This window comes from Chrysochloris asiatica, unplaced genomic scaffold, assembly GCF_000296735.1.
Source record: "Chrysochloris asiatica unplaced genomic scaffold, ChrAsi1.0 scaffold00181, whole genome shotgun sequence".
Lineage (NCBI taxonomy): Eukaryota > Metazoa > Chordata > Mammalia > Afrosoricida > Chrysochloridae > Chrysochloris > Chrysochloris asiatica.
The window spans coordinates 5832234-5851871 of NW_006408699.1; the positions used below are offsets into that span (position 1 = coordinate 5832234).

The following is a 19638-nucleotide window of genomic DNA, read 5'->3' on the forward strand; positions in this document are numbered from 1 at the left end:
AGTGCCACACCAGGAGATTATGGCTAAGAAAATCCTATGAATCTCAGTTCTACTCTGTAACACATGGTGCTATCATGACTCAGAATTGACTCCAAGGCAAAAGTTTTGTGTTTTTTTTTTCCTTTCCTAGTTTCTTAAATCATAACAAAAGCAGATAATCAGTCTTTTCTTCTGCAGCACCACTGGGTGGTTTCAAACTGTCGATCTTCAGGTTTTTTGTGCCATCCAGGGATGAGTCAGGCTGCTAACCTCAAGGTCAACAGTTCAAAACTACCAGCCATTTCAGGGGAGACAGATGAGGCTTCTTGCTCCTGTAAAGAGTTACAGCCTCAGAAACCCTATACAGGATGGCTACGAGTCAGAACCGACTCCACAGCACACCACCACCACCACTACCAGGGACCTTTTGGAGGCCTGGTGTGGTGCTGTAGGATAAAGCACTGGACTGCAAGGTCAGTTTGAACAGCTAGGTCAATGGTTCAAACTTACCAGCTGCTCCTCGGAAACCCTAAACAGGGTCACTATGAATTGGAACGACAATAAGGGACGTTTTGGTCCTTTGATAGTAAAATCAATTATATTTTACCAGGTCTTTTATAGGACAACTATGTCGTCTAGTGCAGAGTTGGATAAAGAAGTAAGTCATCTTAAATGTAAAGCACCTAATTTATGAGATTTAATCATTTTTCAAGGAGCCCTGGTGGCAGTGTGGGTTATGGATTGGGCTGTTTATCTTAAGGTCAGCATTTCAAAACCACCAGCCACTCTGCAGAGAAAGAGGAGGCTTTCTGTTCCCATAAAGCTTTTGTTGTTGTTAAGTACCGTGGAGTCGGTTCCGACCCATAGTGACCCTGTACAGGGTTTCCAAGGCTGTAAATCTTTACGGGAGCAGAATGCCTCATCTTTCTCCCATGGCGCGGCTAGTAGTTTCGAACTGCTGACCTTAGATTTGCAGCCCGATTCATAACCACTACGCTACCAGAGGCTTTACAACCTGGGAAATCCTATTATGGTGGTTATGTGTCAGAAGTGACTCAGTGGTAGAGGCAATCACTTTTCAAGGAGCACCCAAATAGTTGAAATAACACCAATATTAGTTTCTTAGCTTTTTGTGTTGCTAAAGTTAAAATGTGACACTGTAGGATTAACACTAGACGCAAAGGTTCAGCGGTTCGAACCCACCAGCTGCTCCTTCGAAACCCTATACAGGGTCGCTATGAGTGGAACCAACTCTACGGCACTTAACAACAACAAAGTTCAAATGTGGCGCTGTAGGATAGGTACTGAACTGTAACCATAAGGTCGGCTGTTCAAACCCATCAACAATTCCTGGGGAACACTATACAGGGTTGCTATGAGACAAAACTGACTACCCACCACTTATCAGTAACAACTAAGTTAAAATGACTTCGTTCACTTTCTGTCACAAAGGTCAATAGAATTTAGGCTATGTCACAAAGGTCAATTGAATGTAGGCTAACTTCTGTTGATTGGTAATATTGTCATTATATTTTCAGTAATAATTCACAAGGGAAGCACACCCATAGGTTAACAAGGCTCTAGGGATTTAAAGAAATTTTTTACTTTATTTCTTCCCATTTCTTTAATCTGTGCCTGTAATTTAATGAGATGTTGCTGCGGAGGCAACTTGGATAGAATGGATCTTCTGTTGTCAAACCTAGATTTCAAGTTGCAGACGGCCAAATCACCTGGCACAGATGGTCTAGCTTTGATTGTTCATCTAAACAGGGAAGGTGTCACAAGCAATTGGACAATTGGTCATTCCAGAGCCTAGACAAAGAGGCCGTCCTTTCACAGACGCGCGTAGTGCTACAGATGGATATTAGTACAAACGGAACAGAAATACTGGAGATGACACGGTATGAAGGAGCCATGAGTGTCTCCAGGTGCAATCCTGTTATAAAGTCTTTAGTGCACCTGCCCGTGAGTGTGTATCAGAAGACTTGGACCGGTGGATCTTTGTTAAAACAAAAACTACATAGCGCGAACCACCAAGAAGTCTTTGCTGCGGGATTTAAGTTTCCCCAAACAAATTAAAAAGTCTCAGGAGTCCTGGTGTGGTGCTGTTGGATAAGCACTAGACTGCAAGGTCATTTGAATAGCAAGGTCGGCGGTTCGCTATGAGTCGGAACCCACTTGACGGCACTTAGCTCTCAGCGGGCCTTTTCCTGTTGTTCCGCAGCCCCGCCCCAAGTATCCAGTCTTATCTCACTGCCCCCACCAGGGAAGCCTCTGCCGCCTGCCCTGCAGCAACCAGCCCCAGCGGCTGCCAGAGGGCGCAGGGGGCGGAGGCGCGGCAGGGGCGGGCTCAGTCGCTAACACAACGCCCCCTTCCCCGCCGGCCGGCTGTTGAGGCCAGTGGTAGGAGCGACGCGCACTGCCAGCCGAGGGGGGTGTGAGATGGGGGCGGTAGAAGGAAGGGGACGCCCGCACTAATTAGAAGCAACCGCACACTTCAAAAGGGTGTCGGAGCTGAGCTCCCCTCCTGTGCCCCCTGAACTTCAAAGCGGCCGGCGCTGACCCAGCCGCCTCGCTGCGCTCTGGAGCCTTGCAGCCCCAGCGCACACGCCTGGTGGCCATGACCCGGGCGCTCAGCTCCGCGCTTCGCCTTGCTCTCCTGCTGCTCTCGGAGGCCGCTGCTCTCTCTGCAGGTACGGCAGGCGTCCCTTCCCTGCGAGCGTGGGTGTTGGGAGCAATCTGTAGCTGGGCAGGGCGCTAGGGAATGGGGTCCTCAGAGCAAACTGTCCTTCTGAAGCAAGAGGGGTAAGCCCTACCCTGGTGGAGAAGGCGCGGGATAGAGTGCAGCGTGGGCAAATGACGTCTGGCAGCTGGAGGGAAAGACAGGTGTGTTGGGATGAAGCCAGCAGGACAAGGGGGCAAAGCTACTGGACGTGGGCGCCTAGATAATAGAGGTGAGGTGAGTGTCAGGAATTTGGGGGCTGCTTGCAGTAGAGGGAGTAAGAAGCGTGTCTGTGGATGCGCGCGTGGTGGGTGGGTGGCTCGAGACGGGTGGCCTCCTCACAAGTTCACCCAGAAGGAGCAGGGAGGGCCCTGGAAAGCTGCTCTAGGATGGTAGTATGTGTATGTGTGTTAGCGTAGAGGGTGTCGTGGACGCGATTCAGCTTGAGTTTTAGGAGGCGAGGGATAGCCCTAAAGCCGCTGGTGCCAAGTTATAGAGGCGGGAGTGGGAGCTCAAACCTCCGTGGTTTGCAACGCACATTGTTTTCGAGGTACGCTCTTTACTAAGAGTTGCCGGAGAAAAAAAATCTGGCAAGCACCCAGCGTTTATAGCAGGTCTGTGACTTGATAGGCTAAATAGAGCCCTCAGCCCAAGCTAGAAACCAAACGTGTCCTTATAGTGTTCACTAGAAACTGGGACAAATGCATCTTTACTAAAATCAACTCTAAAACTATTTTTATTGCGATATTAGCCGGGGTTGTGTAGCTCAGGAACAGAGTTCTTGTTAACTCATTTTTAAACATTTCAAACAGACATTTAAGACATTTGCACATAAAAACCTAGTGTTTTTCTGTAGAGATGTACGTTGTCCGAATGTGATTTTGATGTATTTTTGTTTTCCCAATCTGTTTGACCATGGGGAGTCATGGTGTGAAGCTGTTGGCTAATGCGTCAGACTGCAAAATCATTTGAACTGCAGGGTCGGTGGTTCAAGCTCACCAGCTGCTTCTTGGAAACCCTATTCAGGGTCGCTATAGGTCGGAGTTAACTCGACGGCACTTAACAGCAACAGTCTTCCTTTAAGATCACCAGCTGCTCCTCGGAAACCCTATACAGGGTCGCTATGGGTCAGGACAGACTGTATGGTACTTAACAACAACAACAGCAAGTCTTTCTATGGAGTTCCGGTGTGACGCTGCTGGTTAATGCGCTGGACTGTAAAGTTGGTTTGAACAGCAAGGTCGGCAGTTCAAGCTCACCAGCTGCTCCGTAGAAACCAAATACAGGGTCGCTATGAGTCCGAACTGATTCGGATTATTTACAGATTATACATATATATTGCTGTTATTTACAGATGTCAATTTTTTTTTATCTTTAAAATTTTTATTTGATATCCTCAGAGAAAATATAAAGCAAGAAATATTAACATCAAAAGAAAAAGTAAGAGTAGGCTGTAAGAATACACACCTGTCTTTGTCTCTTCACTACAAGTAAACTGGGAAGAACTGTCTAACTGTGTGGCCCCCACACCAGCAGTGGAAGTGTCATACGTATACCAGTAAGGAGATCTTGATTTGTTGTTCATGTCTGCACTGCGGAAATCATGATGATAGCATTCATAAAATGAATGTGGGGATTGTATACAGTTAGAGTTTTACAGGGACTTTTTACTTCATTCAAATATACCTTATGATATTTCTGTCTTCTTATACTTTCCTGAGCAGTTAGACCCTGGGAAAGGGTATGAAGGCTCCGCCTCCCTACCCACCTGCCTCTATGTTGCACATGCTTCAGCACTAACTTCTCTCGCTCCCAGCGAGAGAATCATTAAATACAGCATTTAAGTGAACATTTGATTATTTTTGTTGTAAGGGGTTTTTGAGGGGTGGCTGGTGAACTTAAACCGCTGACCGTAAGAGTCAAACCGACCTTGCAGTTCAGCGCATTAACCCGCAGCGCCACACCAGGGCTCCATTTGATTATTGGTGGTGGTGTACCTTGGAGTCGGTTCCGACTCATAGCGACACTGTATAGGGTTTCCGAGGCTGTACATCTTTACCGGAGCAGAAAGCCTCATCTGCCTCTGCGAAACAGCGGGTAGTCTTGAACTGCTGACCTTAAGATTAGCAGCCCAATTCGTACTGGTAGCGTAGTGGTTACAAATTGGGCTGTGAACCGCAAGGTCAGCAGTTCGAAACTACCAGCTGTTCCGTGGGAGAAAGATGAGGCTTTCTACTCCCGGAAAGATTTACAGCCTCGGAAACCCTGTACAGGGTCGCTATGAGTCGGAACCGACTCCACGGCACATAACCACAACCACCACCAAGCTACCAGAGCTCCTTCCATTTGATTATTGTTGTTATTAAGTGCCGTTGAGTCGGTTCCGACTCATAGCAGCCCTGTATAGGGTTTCTGAGGAGTGGCTGGTGAGCTTGAACCGCTGACCTTTCCTTAAGACCGACTTTGCAGTCCAGCACATTAGTCACCAAAACAGGAGTATTAAAGCATTCTGTTGCTGTTGTTGAGTGCTGTCGAGTTGGTTCCACTCATAACAGCCCTACAGAGGGTTTCTGATTGGCGACTGGTGGGTTTGAACCACCTACCTCACTATTAGCAGTCCAATGATTATCCTACAGCGCCATACTATTTATTTTGCAAATACTTAATTTTTGTTGTTGTTGAGAATGTACACAACAAGAACACATACCAGTTAGACAGTTTATACTTGTTCAATCCTCGGCATTGAATGCATTCTTTGAATTGCACAACCATTATCACTTTTTTTTCTGAGTTGTTGCATTCTAGTTCACTTTGAAAAGACACAACCTTTTAAGAAACCAGATGTACCCAGATAGTACCATAGCTGAGGTGACAGGGTAAAGCCAATTATTTCAGCATTGGGAAGGAAACTGACTACGGGAGTCTTTATAGGATCTAGATAAAAACTCTACTTGGTACACTCAAAAGTGCTCTTGGTGACTTAATAATTCACTACCATCAAGTGGATTCCAACTCAAAAACAGAAAGCCTCATCTGTCTCCTGTGGAGCATCTGGTGGGTTTGAACCACTGACTTTGTCGTTAGCAGTTCAGTACTTATCCTACAGGACCACCAGGTCTTGTTTGATGACTTCATAGAGCCTACCAAAAAAACTGGTTTTCCAGGTATCGTAATTTTGACAGGGCATCTGTGCAACTAACTATCTCTTAGGCTTGTCAGCACAACCCTTTTTAATTTGGGGAGTTAACAACTTGGTTGCAGACATTTTAAAAAACAGGCTCTCCATTATCTTTTATCTAGTCTGAAAGGAATATTTTGATATGTTACAGATCTTTAGAAAAATTTCAGAGTTACTGGGCATAGCAGCATAATAAAACATGTCCCGCTATGTTCTTGAAAGTAATTTATAATGGTTTGGCATTGAAATGTATATATATATGCAATATCCATTCTAATGTGATTATTTCCTCAAAATCTGAAATCTAAGAAAATGCCTGACATGGGGATAATGTATCCATCCAGTAGAGAACGACTTATCAAATTACCTTTTCAATGAACATTTCTATGCCAAATACAATAATTTTAAACCTCCTTAAGAAACTTTCACACCTCTTTGTTTCCTAAAAGAAACAATGTCTATTGTTACCTACCCTTCCCCCCCCTTCCTATTTTGAATTGATTCTTAGGCTATTTGTAGAAGGATTCAGGTAATTTCCTTTTTAAATTGGTGTTCTCGTGTGGTTTTCTACATTATTTTTGACCTGGTCACTTTTGGAAATTATATTATTATCATTTGTGAAAATATGCTTTTCATGATTGGCGTGCTATAATGGATGTTGCTCTGGGCATGGTGGACCAGTGAAACTGTATAATAGAAACTATACCAGCTTTCAACTTTGCTCAGCTGAGTACCAAGCCTAGGACCTTAAATATTTGACAGTATTGATAAATGCACAAATCTTCCTTGCTTTGATTTTTTTCCTCCAGCACCTCTATCATCCCAGGCTTGCCATGCAGTTACAGAATAGTTATCATTGCTATACACTGAGACTCTTAGAGGATAAGCATTGGTGGAAACTTAGAAAAAAAATGTTTATTGGCCTGCTCTGGATTAAAAATTAGGCTGCTCTTAATTGTTCTTATTATTTAGGTTCTGGATTCATTTATATTACTTAGAAAGATGTGACATGACCTCACAGTGGTGGTGGTTATATGCTGTGGAGTCGGTTCCGACTCATAGCGACCCTACATAGGCTGTAAATCTTTACGGGAGCAGAAAGCTTCATCTTTCTCCTGTGGAACAGCTGGTAGTTTCGAACTACTGACCTTGCGGTTCACAGCCCGATTCGTAACCACTACGCTAGCAGACCTCACAGTAATCATGCATAATGAAGAATGACAGAGACTGTACAGGAATCTCTCTTTATTGAAGCGATGATTTGGATATTAGATGGATATGCTCTTTGTGCATTCTTTTCTAATTTCATGAAACACCGTTGTCCTCTGATTGGGAAAGGATGATTGAAATTAAAAGCACACGTGGGCCATTATGAGTCGAACAGTAACTAAAAAACAAGTACAACACAGAGACCTAGCCTGTTTCATCTAAACATGAGAAGATAACTTTTATTTCATAACTGAGGTGGGAGTGGGGTTTGGAGAGTGACAACAATTGAGCAAGAAACACCTGGCTATGTATTTTGAAAAGTTAGCTATTCCACTCTGACACACATGGGTCATAGAGTCCACCATTTATGGATTAACTGGTAATAATAGTTTGTGATTCTCCTTAAAGCGTTAGGCTGTGCCCTCTGGGAAGTGAAAGTGAAAGCCTTGCCCTCCTTTGCCACCTTTGCCCTTCCTTAGATGTAGTGAGAGGCTCCTTGGTTCCAAGGAAGAGACATCTCTGACCCAAGAGAAGCTCTCTATACAGGAGCCTTCACGGGCTTATTTATTTATTCCTTGACTCTACTGTCTATTATCTAACCTCAAGCTTAAAAATTTTGAGTTGTTCTGAATCCCTAAAATCATGAACAAAATAAAACTACAAACAAAAAAACAGAACTGGATTTGGAGTGTGAGAGAAAGAGGGGGCAAAGACTGACAGCAAGTGCTTGTCCTGAACAATGGAAGACTGTTCAACCACAGGGACAGACTTCAGGAGAGCTGGTCTGACAAGGGAGAGGGACTGAGTAAATATTGGGAATTCAGTGTCAGATATGTTGTTTGTTAGATACTAGCTGTCACTCATCTGTCAGTTTGTCATACTGTGGTGGTTTGTGTGTTGCCGGGCCACCAGTACTTTAAAGACAAGCAGGGTCACCCAGGGTGGATAGGTTTCAGTGGGGCTTCCAGACTAAGACTCAGAAGCAAGAGAGGTGCTTAACTTCTGAATGGTTGGTGGTTATGTGCCCTGGAGTTGATTCTGACTCCTAGTGACCCTGTGTAGACTTTCCAAAGCTGTAAATCTTTATGGGAGCAGAAAGCCTCAGCTTTCTCCTGTGGAATAGCTGGTATTTTCAAAAGGCTTACCTTGAGGTTAGCAGCCTGACTTGTAACCACTATGCTAAGAGACTAAGGTAGACAACCTACGAATGGTTAGCCTCAGAAAATCTTGTGAATAGCAGTGGAAAATTGTCTGATACAGTGCTGAAAGATGAGCTCCTCCGAACAAGGGGGTACTGAATATTTTAAAATCAGGGCAGGTGTATACCAGGGTTATATCCTTTCAACATACTTAGTCAATTTTCCGAGCATATAATCCCAGAAACTGGATTATATGAAGAAGAATGCAACATGAAGATTAGAGGTAGATTCATTAATAACAATTCTTTATGACTTGCATATAGTACCATCTTGCTTACTGGAAGTGAAAAGAACTCAAAGTGCTTAATGAAGAAGATAAAAGACTAAAGAAGTTATCTAATGACTTCAGTTTGGATCCACAAGCAATATTCATGGAAACAGCAGTCAAGAAATCAAAGGGTTTCTTGAATTAGGCAAATTCACTACAAAAGATCTCTTTAAGTGTTAAAGAGTGAAGACATCACTGTGAGGACTAAGGTATATGCCTGACCCAAGCCGTGGTAGTTTCAATGGACCCATATGCAGGTGAATGTTGAACACTGTATAAGCAAGACCATAGAAGAATCTAAGTGTTTGAATTATGGTGTTGATAAAGCATATTGAAAATACCATGGATTGCCAGGAGAACAGAAAAATCTGTCTTGGAATAAGTATAGCCAGAATGCTCATTAGAAGTCAGGATGTCGAGACTTTGTGTCTCGTACTTTGGACATGTTGTCAGGGAGGATCACTCCCTGGAGAAAGACATTGGATTGGAAAAGTGGACGGTCAGTGAAAAAGAGGAAGAAACTTAAAGAGATGGATTGACCCAATGGCAGCATCAGTGGGTTCAAACGGAATGACAATTTTGAATGGCACAGGGCTGGGAACTATTTCATTCTGTTGTATATAGGGTTGTTATGAGTCAGAACTGACTTGATGGCACCTAACAACAATTTTTGACACTAGGAGTACCTAGATGGGAATAGGTTGCTAACGGAAAGATTGGCTATCCGAGTTTACCCAGAAGTACCTGAGAAGAAAGGCCTGTTGACTGACTTCCTCAAAATCAGCCATTGAAAATCTTACATACTACATTTCTGCTCTAACACATATGAAATCGCCATGAATCACAATTGAATACCGGGAAAGTGGTTTTATTAGACACTAAACTGGAGAAGTCAAATAAGCAATTGGTTTTATGGTTCTTGAGTTCAGGTGATAAATCTGGGCTGAAAATAAAGTGATTGAAAGTAAAAAGTCATATACAGATAAATTTAAAAGACACATTTAATAGGGTTATAGATTTAGCAAATAAAGTACAGAATGCCCTGCTAAATCAATTTTTAGAAACAATAAATGGTTTTTTAGTATAAGTCACAAATAACACATGGGCATGTTGCTGTTGGTGTCAAGTGCCATCAAGTTGGTTCCAACTCATAGCAACCTTATGCACAACAGAACAAAAGCTTGTCTGTCCTATGCCAATCTCACATTCGCTGCTATGCTTGAGCTCATTGCACAGCTCGTGGGGGTTCTTCCTCTGTTTCTCTCACTCTCCACTCATTTTCTTGGGACTGGTCCCTCTTGGTAATATGTCCGAAGCATGAAAAATGGAGTCTGCTCATCTTGGCTTCTAAGAAGCATTTTGGTTGTACTTCATCCAACACAGATTCATTTGTTCTTTTGGCAGTGGATGGTAGTTCTAATATTCTCTTTCAACACCATAACTCAAATGCATCAATTCTTCTATGGTTTTCGTTATTCATTGTCCAGCTTTCGCATGCATTATGTATGAGTTATTGAAAATACCATGGCTTGAGTCAGGTACACCTTAGTCCTCAAACTGACATCTCTGCTCCTGAAAAACTTTGGCCATGTGATGCTGTGGATTAATGTGCTGGACTACAAAGTCGGTTTGAGCCACAAGGTTGGTGGTTCAAGCTCACCAACCACTCTGTGGAAACCCTATAGAAGGTTGCTGTGGGTTGGAACTGACTTGATACCACTTAACAACAACAATATTAAAATTATTCATTGTTTAATTCAAATTAACAGGATGTTCTTAATGTCATCATTAAGTGCCATCAAGTTGGTTTTGAATCATAGCAACCTTGCATAGGATTTCGAGGCTGTGAATCTTTGAGGGAGCAGAAAGTCTCTTCTTTCTCCTGTGGCTTGGCTGGAGGGCTTGCACAGTGGACTTGAGGTTTGTAGTTCAGTGCTTATCTGATGGAGTCACTGTGTTCTTGTATTTTATATTAATATTAAAGGGACATTATGGTGAGATGATCTATTCATGACCCATGTATTCCTGGCTCTTTTATTAAAAAAAGAAATGTATTCCTCTTCTAGCTCTGTCTGCTACTGTCCCCATATGCATTTTTGAGGGGTCACTTCAAACTATTTGCACAAGTTTATCCCTACTGCTTATGTGTTAACAAACTTAGATGTGTATCTTGACATAAAAAAAAAAGTGTGAAAAACACAAGAATGCTTTCTGCACTCCCTGGAAGTGATTGTTAGTGAGAGCAGTTGGATTTCCCCAAATTTGTTTGTGATTGTTATTTTCGGATGTATTTTTTAGAGTATTTTCCTTTTGAATAAACTCTTGTATGTTTTTCTTTTAGGGAAAAAAGCTTGCAGGCAGTAGCCAAGATTCAGCCTATTTTATTTTTATTGGCAGATTTGCATTTTTTAATGGTGAAAAGAAAGTGAAGAGAGGATACTGGGTTGATTCTTTATGATCTGCTAATCTGACACTGTTCTTTCTTTTTTTTTTTTTTTTTTAGGGAAATGAAAGATAGGTTTATTAAAAGAGATGTTTTCGCCTGATACTGTGCTTAATAGATGATTTCAAGTCCTTTGGTTGAAGAGTCACCACTACCAGCCATTGCTGTCAATTCATGGCAACCCCATGTGACAGAGTAGAATTGTCCCATGGAATTTTCAAGGTTGTAATATCTATGGAGTCCTGGTGTGGTGCTGTGGGCTAATGCATCAGACTACAAAGTTGTTTGAACTGCAAAGTCAGTGGTTCAAGCTCACCAGCTGCTCCTTGGAAGCCCTATACAGGGTCGCTATGGGTTGGAATCGACTCAACTGCACTTAACAACAACATCTATGGAGGAGTCCTGGTGTGGCAATGTAGGATAAACACTGGATTGCTAACCGCAAGGTTGGCAGTTCAAGCCCACCAGCTCCTCTTTGGAAACCCTGCACAGGCTTGCTATGAGTCAGAACCAACTCCTTGAGACTTAACAACAGCAATAATCTCTATGGAAGCTTCCTGCTACATTTTTTTCCTGCAGACCAGTGGTAGGTTCAGATCACTGACCTTTTAGCTATCAGCTGAGCACTAAGTATATAATTTATGCATGTGAATTTTCTTCTGCATTTTCCATTGCTTTGGCCATTTCTGTCTTTGTCAAACAACTGATTGTCAAAATCGTAAGGTTTATCCTGATCACAGTTAAGAAATTATGTATATTGCAATGTGTTCATAAGTGCTACAGAAGTGACACTTTTTTAGAAGGACCCATTGTTGTTGTTGTTAACTGCCATAGTGTCTGTTCCAACCCATAGCAGCCCTTGTAGGGTTTCTGAGGAGTGGCTGGTAAGCTTGAACCGCCAACCTAGCGGTTCAAACCAACTTTGCAGTCTAGCACATTAACCCTCAGTCCCACACCAGGATTCAACCTGTGCCTGATCCCAGTCATTTTCCTACACATCTTCCTGAATTGTTGTTAAGTGCCGTTGGTTGATTCCAACCCACAATGACCCTGTATAGGGTTTCTAAGGAGCAGCTGGTGAGCTTGAACCACTGACCTTGCAGTTCAAATGACTTTGCAGTCTGAAACATTAGCCCACAGTGCCACACCAGGACTCCCTTTTCCTGAATAGTGACCCCTTTTAGACCTATGCCTGACCCCAGTCTTATAGGGGTCACAATTCAGGAAGATGTATAGAAAAAGGACAGAAGAAAAAGCAAAGTAACTTTTTCTTATGATCCGTTGCTTTGGCCCCAAATTGGATGGTTGTTGTTAGGTGCTGTGGTATTGGTTCCAAGTTATAGTGACTTCGTGTTCAAAAGAGTGACATGTTGCCCAGTCTTACACCATCTCATGCTGTTGCTATGGTTGAACATATTGTTGCAGCCGCTGTGTTAATCCATCACTTTGAGGATCTTCCTCTACTTTACCAAGCATGGTGTCCTACTCTAGGGATTGATCCCACCGGATAACATGCTCAAAATCCATTAGATGAAGTCTCATCAATCTGGCATGTAAGGAGCATTCTGTTTGAACATCCAAGACATATTTGTTCATTCTTCTGGCAGTACAGTATTCAATATGCTTTGCCAACACTATAATTAAAGGTATCAAGTCTTCTTCATTCTTCCTTATTCACTGCCTAACTTTTGCATGCATTTGAGGTGACTGAAAATACCCTGGCTTGGATTAAATATACCTTAATTCTTACTCACAAGTGAAACCTTGCCCTTAAACAGTTTAAAGAAGTCTTTTTGCAACAGATTTACCCAATGTAATGTTGTTGTTGATACATGTCATCTAATCAGTTTTGGCTCAGTGACCCATTACTGGGTTTCCTAGGAGCTGCAGGTGAGTTTGAACCTCCGACAAGTGCTTATCCCACAGTGCCACACCCTGACTCCAGGTAATGTCATTTTATCTCTTGATTGCTTCTTCCATGGGCATTGATTGTGGATCCAAGTAAAATGAAATACTTGACAATATCAACATTTTCTTTATTTATTATGATGTTGCTTATTGGTCCAGTTGTGAAGATTTTTGTTTTCTTTATGTTAGTGTATAATCCATATATACCTTTCTTGATTTTAAACCAGGCAGCCTGTTCCAATGACTGCCTTTGGGTCGAGGTACATGAGTGTTCTAGAAATTCCATTCTTCACAATGTTGTTCTTAATTTGTCATGTCTATGCACAGTCGAATGCCTTTGCATAGTCAGTAAAACACCTTTTGCAACTCCTGGTGTGACATTGTAGGATCAGCACTGAACTGTGAACCACAAGGTTGGCAGTTCTAACCCACCAGCTGTTCCTAGGAAACACTGTACAGGGTTGCTATGAGTCAAAACCCACTAAACAGTACTTAACAACAACAACAATCACCTTTCTGGTTTTCTCTGCTTTCAGTCTGATCTATCTGTCATCAGTAATGATATCCCTCATTTCACATACTCTTGTGAATCTGGCTTTGAATTTCTGGCAGTTTCATGTTGATGAAATGATGCAATTGTGTTTTAATTGTCTTCAAAATTTTACTTGCATGTGAAAGAGAGGGAGAAGGGAAGAATTGCATGGTAAAACTCTCATTGTTGTTGTTGTTAAGTGCCATCGAGTCAGTTCCGACCCATAGCGACCCTGTCATTAAATGACAATTAAATACAGAATCTGGGATCTTGAACTAGGATGCCATCATCTAAAGGTGGTGTCGTGCCTGGTAACAGGGCCAATGAGGCAAGCAAGAGACTTCCAGTTGTTATTGTTGTTAGTTGTTTTGAAGTTGAGTCTGACTGATGGCAGCCCCAAGCGTGCAGAGTAGAACTCCTCCATAGGGTTTTCAAGGCTATGATATTTCAGAAACAGATCACCAGGCTTGTCTTCTGAGGTGCTTCTAGGTGATTTCTATCCAATAATCTTTAGTTAATACAAAAACGGCATGTGGGCCATGTCTGATCTCTTTCAGCTTCACAAGGGGGAATGATAATCAAACTCCACATCAGCACAAGACTGATAGCTATGAGGCTGAGGTCAGACATGCCTCTACCCTTTGACCTTCTTTATTGTATTTTGACATCAACCATCCCTGCCACGGTATTCTACTCTGCTGGGCTCAATAATTCATTGCAATGGTCACACAGAACTCACAGACTAGACTTTTATGGGGCTTAGTAAGGAAATTGTTGTGATTGTTTTTAACTCGTTAAGTGCCATTGAGTCAGTTCCAACTCACAGCGATCCTGTACAGGGTTTCCAAGGAGCAGCGGTGAGTTTGAACTGCTGACCTCATTGTTCAAATCAATCTTGCAGTCTAGTGGTTTATCCTATAGCAGAAGTTGTTGTTGTTGTGCCATGGAGTCAGTTCTGACTCAAAGCGACTTTGTATAGGGTTCCCGAGGTTGTAAATCTTTACAGGAGCAGAAAGCCTCATTGTTCTCCTGCAGAGCAACTGGTAGATCCCAACTACTGACCTTGTGGTTAGCAGCCCAGTACGTAATCCACTACATTATAGCGGAAGTTACCAGGGTAAAATTCAGGATTGGAAACAATTCAGGATACAGCAGGCATGCCTCTCTCTGGTTCTCAGCCCCTCAGCTAACTGACTCATTCGTTTCTGCTCTTTGTCTCTGGGCCACTGCCTATGCCACCTCAACCTCTCTGAGAAGGGACCTTGGGAGCCAAAATATATGGTACACTACTGTCTCTTGTTTCATGCTGCTTGTGAGATGCCCTTTCCAGTCTCTAAAATGGCTCATTTTAACCTAGTGGAATGGCAAAACCAACCAATCCCCACATTAGAGCCCTGTATCCCTATTTGCATGGTCCCACCCAATCATTTGTTGGAAGTTACTAAGACAGTGCATGGAAGAACCTTTTCAAGTAAATTCATGGTTCCATAGTTACTCACTCAACCATTTTTACCAACAAGGAACTCCCAAACCTCTCATCAATCCAACTTTCTTCATAGTTCTAGCAAGAGTTCCAGTCAATAATCTTGAGGGCAACTGTTGAATGAGAAAAAGGTGGTGAGACTGTGGATTGGTAGTTGGATCTCTTTGATGAGGAAGCAGGTTCTATTTTTCCCATTCTTGCTGTGGAAAAAAGTACAAAGACAGAACCATGAGTAAATGTACCTTGTGCATTCTTGGAAAACTGGATCCATACAGGATGTGGGCCATTTGGTGCCCTGAAATTTGAACAGTACAAGTCACTACTCCTCTTATTTAGAGATCCAGTAGAAAGTTAAGGAGGGTGAAGGTGAGTAGGAGTATGAAACACAGAGGAAAGACTTTATTTCCTCAGAAGCTAATGCTTTGCTGCTTCAGGGGCCACCCCCTTGCCTCACCATGTGCCGCTTGAATTTACCAATTCTGATTGGCAAACCAGGCTATAACACAGCTCTGTTCTGTTCTGATTCTTCTTTTTTTCAACTTCTCCTTTCTGTTGCTCTCTTCTGTCTATTAGAGAATAGGTATGTGAACGATAGTGTTTCTTTGGAACTGTTTAAGATGAATCCCCTCAAGAATCCTATGGGTGAATCACTCTGTATGACTCAAGAGCTCAGCTTATTATTTTAAAGAAACAAGTTAAGTTTGTCAATGACTTTAACACCGCAAATTAGATCAATATAGTTTTTCATCAAACTTTTTACTTCTTGAAAAGAATTAGGATGCTTAGATTTTGAAGGTGAGGCACACATTTTCTCCTAATTGATTTTGTCATCCTTATCTCATGATAAGGTACAATAACAGTGATAAATGCCATGTTACTGTATGTTTATTAAAACCTAAACCCATCAAGAAGTCAGTTTAGACTAATGGCCACCCTCTGTGTTATAGAGTAGGGCTGCTCTGTAGGATTTTCCTGGCTAAAGTCTTTACAGAAGCAGATCACTAGGCCTTTTCCCCATGTATCTCTGGGTGGGCTCAAACTGACAACCTTTAGGTTAGTTATTATAGTTGTTAAGTGCCGTCAAATCAGCTCTGATTCATAATGACCCAGGATAGGGTTTTTGAGGCTTTTATTCTTTGAGGGAGCAGAAAGCCTCATCTTTCTCCCATGGAGTATCTGGCAGGCTCAAACCAGGATCTTGTGGTGGTTGACAGTCCAGTGCTTATTGTATTTAAACCATATGCACTACCCAAGGAGTTTGTATATTGATAAAGTTCCTTATAATTTTTTGTCTGAGTTATGGTTGACTGAAATAAACACTCTGTGGTAAAAAACAAGATTAGGACCCTAATACATGAAGATCTGAACAGTGATAATTTTAACGCAAAATGCTTATCTAAAAGATGTTAATTTAGAGGGTGGTAATGCAGGAGTCCTGGTGTGGCACTGTGGGTTAATGTGCTGGACTGCAAAGCTGTTTGAACTGAAAGGTCGGCGATTCAAGCTCACCAGCTGCTCCTTGGAAACCCTATACAAGGTCGCTATGGGTTGGAATCGACTCGACGGCACTTGACAACAACAACAATGCAAATGCATTTAACAACAACAACAATAATCCAGATGAAGGATTCCTGGTGTGGCACTGTGGGATCATTACTGGACTGTGAACCATAAGGTCAACAGTTTAAAGCCACCATCTAACTGTTCTTGGAAACCTTATATAGATGGTCATGAGTTGGAACTGACTCAACGGCACTTCACAACAACAACAATGCAGATGAATATAACTTTAAGTAAACCAAATTGTGGGTTTTAAAAGCTTTTTAGCATCTGTCTAATTGGCCTTTATTTGTCCAGAGCAAAAGTGAAAGAAGGAAACCAAAGATTTACAGCAAAACTAGTCTACCAAACAAATACTGTGAATAAACTATGGCTTCATATACCTGAGACCAAAAGAACTAGATGCTGCCTGGCTACCACTACCATCTCTTCTAACCAGGGCCACAATAGATGGATTCTTATAAAATGGAAGAATAAAGTGGAACAGAACCTGAAATTCCTAAGAAACAAAAATATACCCCCAAACGAGACTGACTGGACTGGTTGAGAACAGAGAACTTCCTCAGACTATTGCCTTGAGATACTTCTCAAACAGAAACTATCCCTGAAGTCACCTTGTTGAATCGGCTAAAAAAGTAATAACTATCACCTGTAAGCGCTGTGCTCCTTTAAAAAATCACCGAAGTGAGACCAAATGATCAACAATTCCCTTAAAGTGTAAGAGTATAAGGTGGGAGTGACACTAGATTAATGGAAACCAACAACCAGAATGGAAATAATAAGGACGTTCATCACATATTGGAAAGAATGTAACCCATGTCAATGAACCACTTGTATACAAATTAAACTGCTGTGTAAACCTCTACTGAAAACACAATAGAATATTATTTAAAAAGTTAGATAGTCAGTTTAGGGGGTAGGGAATTTATGTTAATGAGGGAGGAACAATTTGGAAAAGGAGGGTGAAAATGGTTGAACAAATAGGAGAATGTAATCAATATCACTGAATTGTACATGAATTGTGGAATTGACATATGTTCTGCTGTGTTAATTCTCAACAACAATAAAAATAAAGCGTTAAAAAATAAACACCAAATTGTTTTAAAACACAGCCAAAAATATATTAAAGAATATTAACTTATCACATCTTACAAATTTTGTTTGATGACATTTTTCTGGCCTGCTTTCTAGATGTTTGTATTTCCACCATCCCCATTGTTACTTTCCAAGAGTAAAGATCTACTCTGTGAGCATTTGCATGTTCTAATAACTATAGTGAAACTGCGTTTTCATTCAAATCCTCTTACTATTAGTAGTGTGTATTTCCAGAAAATAAACAATACACTGCAAATTTGAAACACTGAATAAAGAATCATTATATGATTAGTAGAAGATTCCTAACGGGATAATGAATGAGTGATTGAAGGAGACTCTCTCTCTCTCTTAAAAAAAAAAAAAAAAAAGTCAGTTCCAGAGGCTAAAAAAAAAAAAAAAAAAAAAAAATTACTGATGTAATGGAGAATATGCACAACAAAACATACACCAATTCTGTAGTTTTTACGTGTACCACTTAGTGCACTGATTGCGTTCTTTGAATTGAGCCAGCATTCTTGCCCTTCTTTGCTGAGTTAGTTGCTATTCCTCCATTATCATAAATTTGCTGCCCACTAACATTCATATCTGGAGTCCTGGCGTTGCACTGTGGGTTAATGCGCCAGACTTCAAAGCCGTTTATACTGCATGGTTGGCGGTTCAAGCTCACCAGCTGCTGCTCAGAAACCCTATACAGGGTTGCTATGGTTCGGAACTGACTCTATGACATTTAACAACAACAACAAGGTTCCTATTTAATCTTTCAAGTTGCTGTTATCATTTGATCCTTTATAGATAGTTCTTAAAAGAGCATAATGTGCAAACAGTTTCTCTCTTTTTATCTTCCTGCAGTTGTTCTCTAGCTATGTTACATAAAATGGCATAGCTTTTTACAGAGAAAAAGTTGATTTTGTTACACAAACTGTACCCCTTTTAAAAGAAAGTTATAGTTTCAAATTCAGATGGAAAGGCTCCCATAGAATTATTTGTACTGAAATATGATTTAGATGTTGCCATTGATTAATATGAATGGATGCTGTAAGAAGTAGTTCTATGAAACTCAATCCCATTTTTTGCTATATAAACAGTGAACTATTTCTGCCTATAAGGACCCAAGAGAAAATTTTCTCTCTGGTTTTAGTATCAGTAATCATTGACTTTTCCCTGGGCCTTAAAGACTCTGATTCTGTAGTCATTATTTTTCCTTCTTACGTTGCCTACTAGAATGCACAAAAATCAAAATTGAATCTATCTTTATCAAATATATAACTTGATGTATGATAATCTTACTTTTTGCTTCATCCTACTTTCTCTTCTGTTTTTCTTGTCCCCTCCCAACCAGTTAATTTTCTTTTTCTTTTGAAAAATTTGAGATATAACATAATTATACATACAGTAAGTGTCCAAAGTGAGCCAAGTTAAATGTTTTACTCATTTTTTAATAGTGAAAAGTATATATAGTTACCCACAACTTTTTTGAAAGTTCTCACTATGCCGCTTCACTTTTGTAAAAGACTTAGTACTTGTTTTCACTAACTGAAATAAATCCAAAGAGGATTTTGTTTTTATAAAAAAAAATGAAAAGCAAAATTAGCATTCAGCATTTATTTTGCAGTGAGCCATTAAAGAGTCAGTATGCACCCTTTTTATTAGAATATTAAAAGTTATATAATCTTTATTTATACAAATCCTTTGTTGTATATATATATAGTTGTTGTGAAGTGCTGTAGAGTCAATTCCGACCCATAGTGACCCTGTGTAGGGTTTCCAAGGAGCAGTTGGTGAGCTTGAACCATCACCCTTGCAGTTCAAATGGCTTTGCACTCTGACATATTAACCCATAGTACCACACCAGGATTCCTATATATATATATATACACACACGCACACACACACACACACATCGTATCTTCCATACATAGTGTGTGTGTGTATGTATATATGTATATATATCAGATGATACAACCTTGATAGCTGAAAGTGAAGAGGACTTGAAATATTTACTTATGAAGATTAAAGAGCACAGCCTTCGATATGGATTGCATCTCAATGTCAAGAAAACAAA

At 41.1% G+C, this 19638-nt stretch overlaps 1 protein-coding gene across 3 annotated transcripts in view; it reads left to right on the forward strand.

Moving 5' to 3' along the window:
• The first annotated feature begins 2359 nt into the window (after nt 1-2359).
• ACVR1C (activin A receptor, type IC) overlaps nt 2360-19638 on the forward strand; it is a 137791-nt gene continuing 120512 nt past the window's right edge. For 2 of the 3 annotated variants that reach the window (XM_006872037.1, XM_006872038.1), the window contains exon 1: nt 2524-2672. In XM_006872037.1, the coding sequence (XP_006872099.1) occupies nt 2600-2672 (73 nt within the window). In that variant the 5' untranslated portion in view covers nt 2524-2599. Of the gene's footprint in view, nt 2673-19638 lie in introns of all 3 variants that reach the window. The other variant, XM_006872036.1, reaches the window with a different exon arrangement.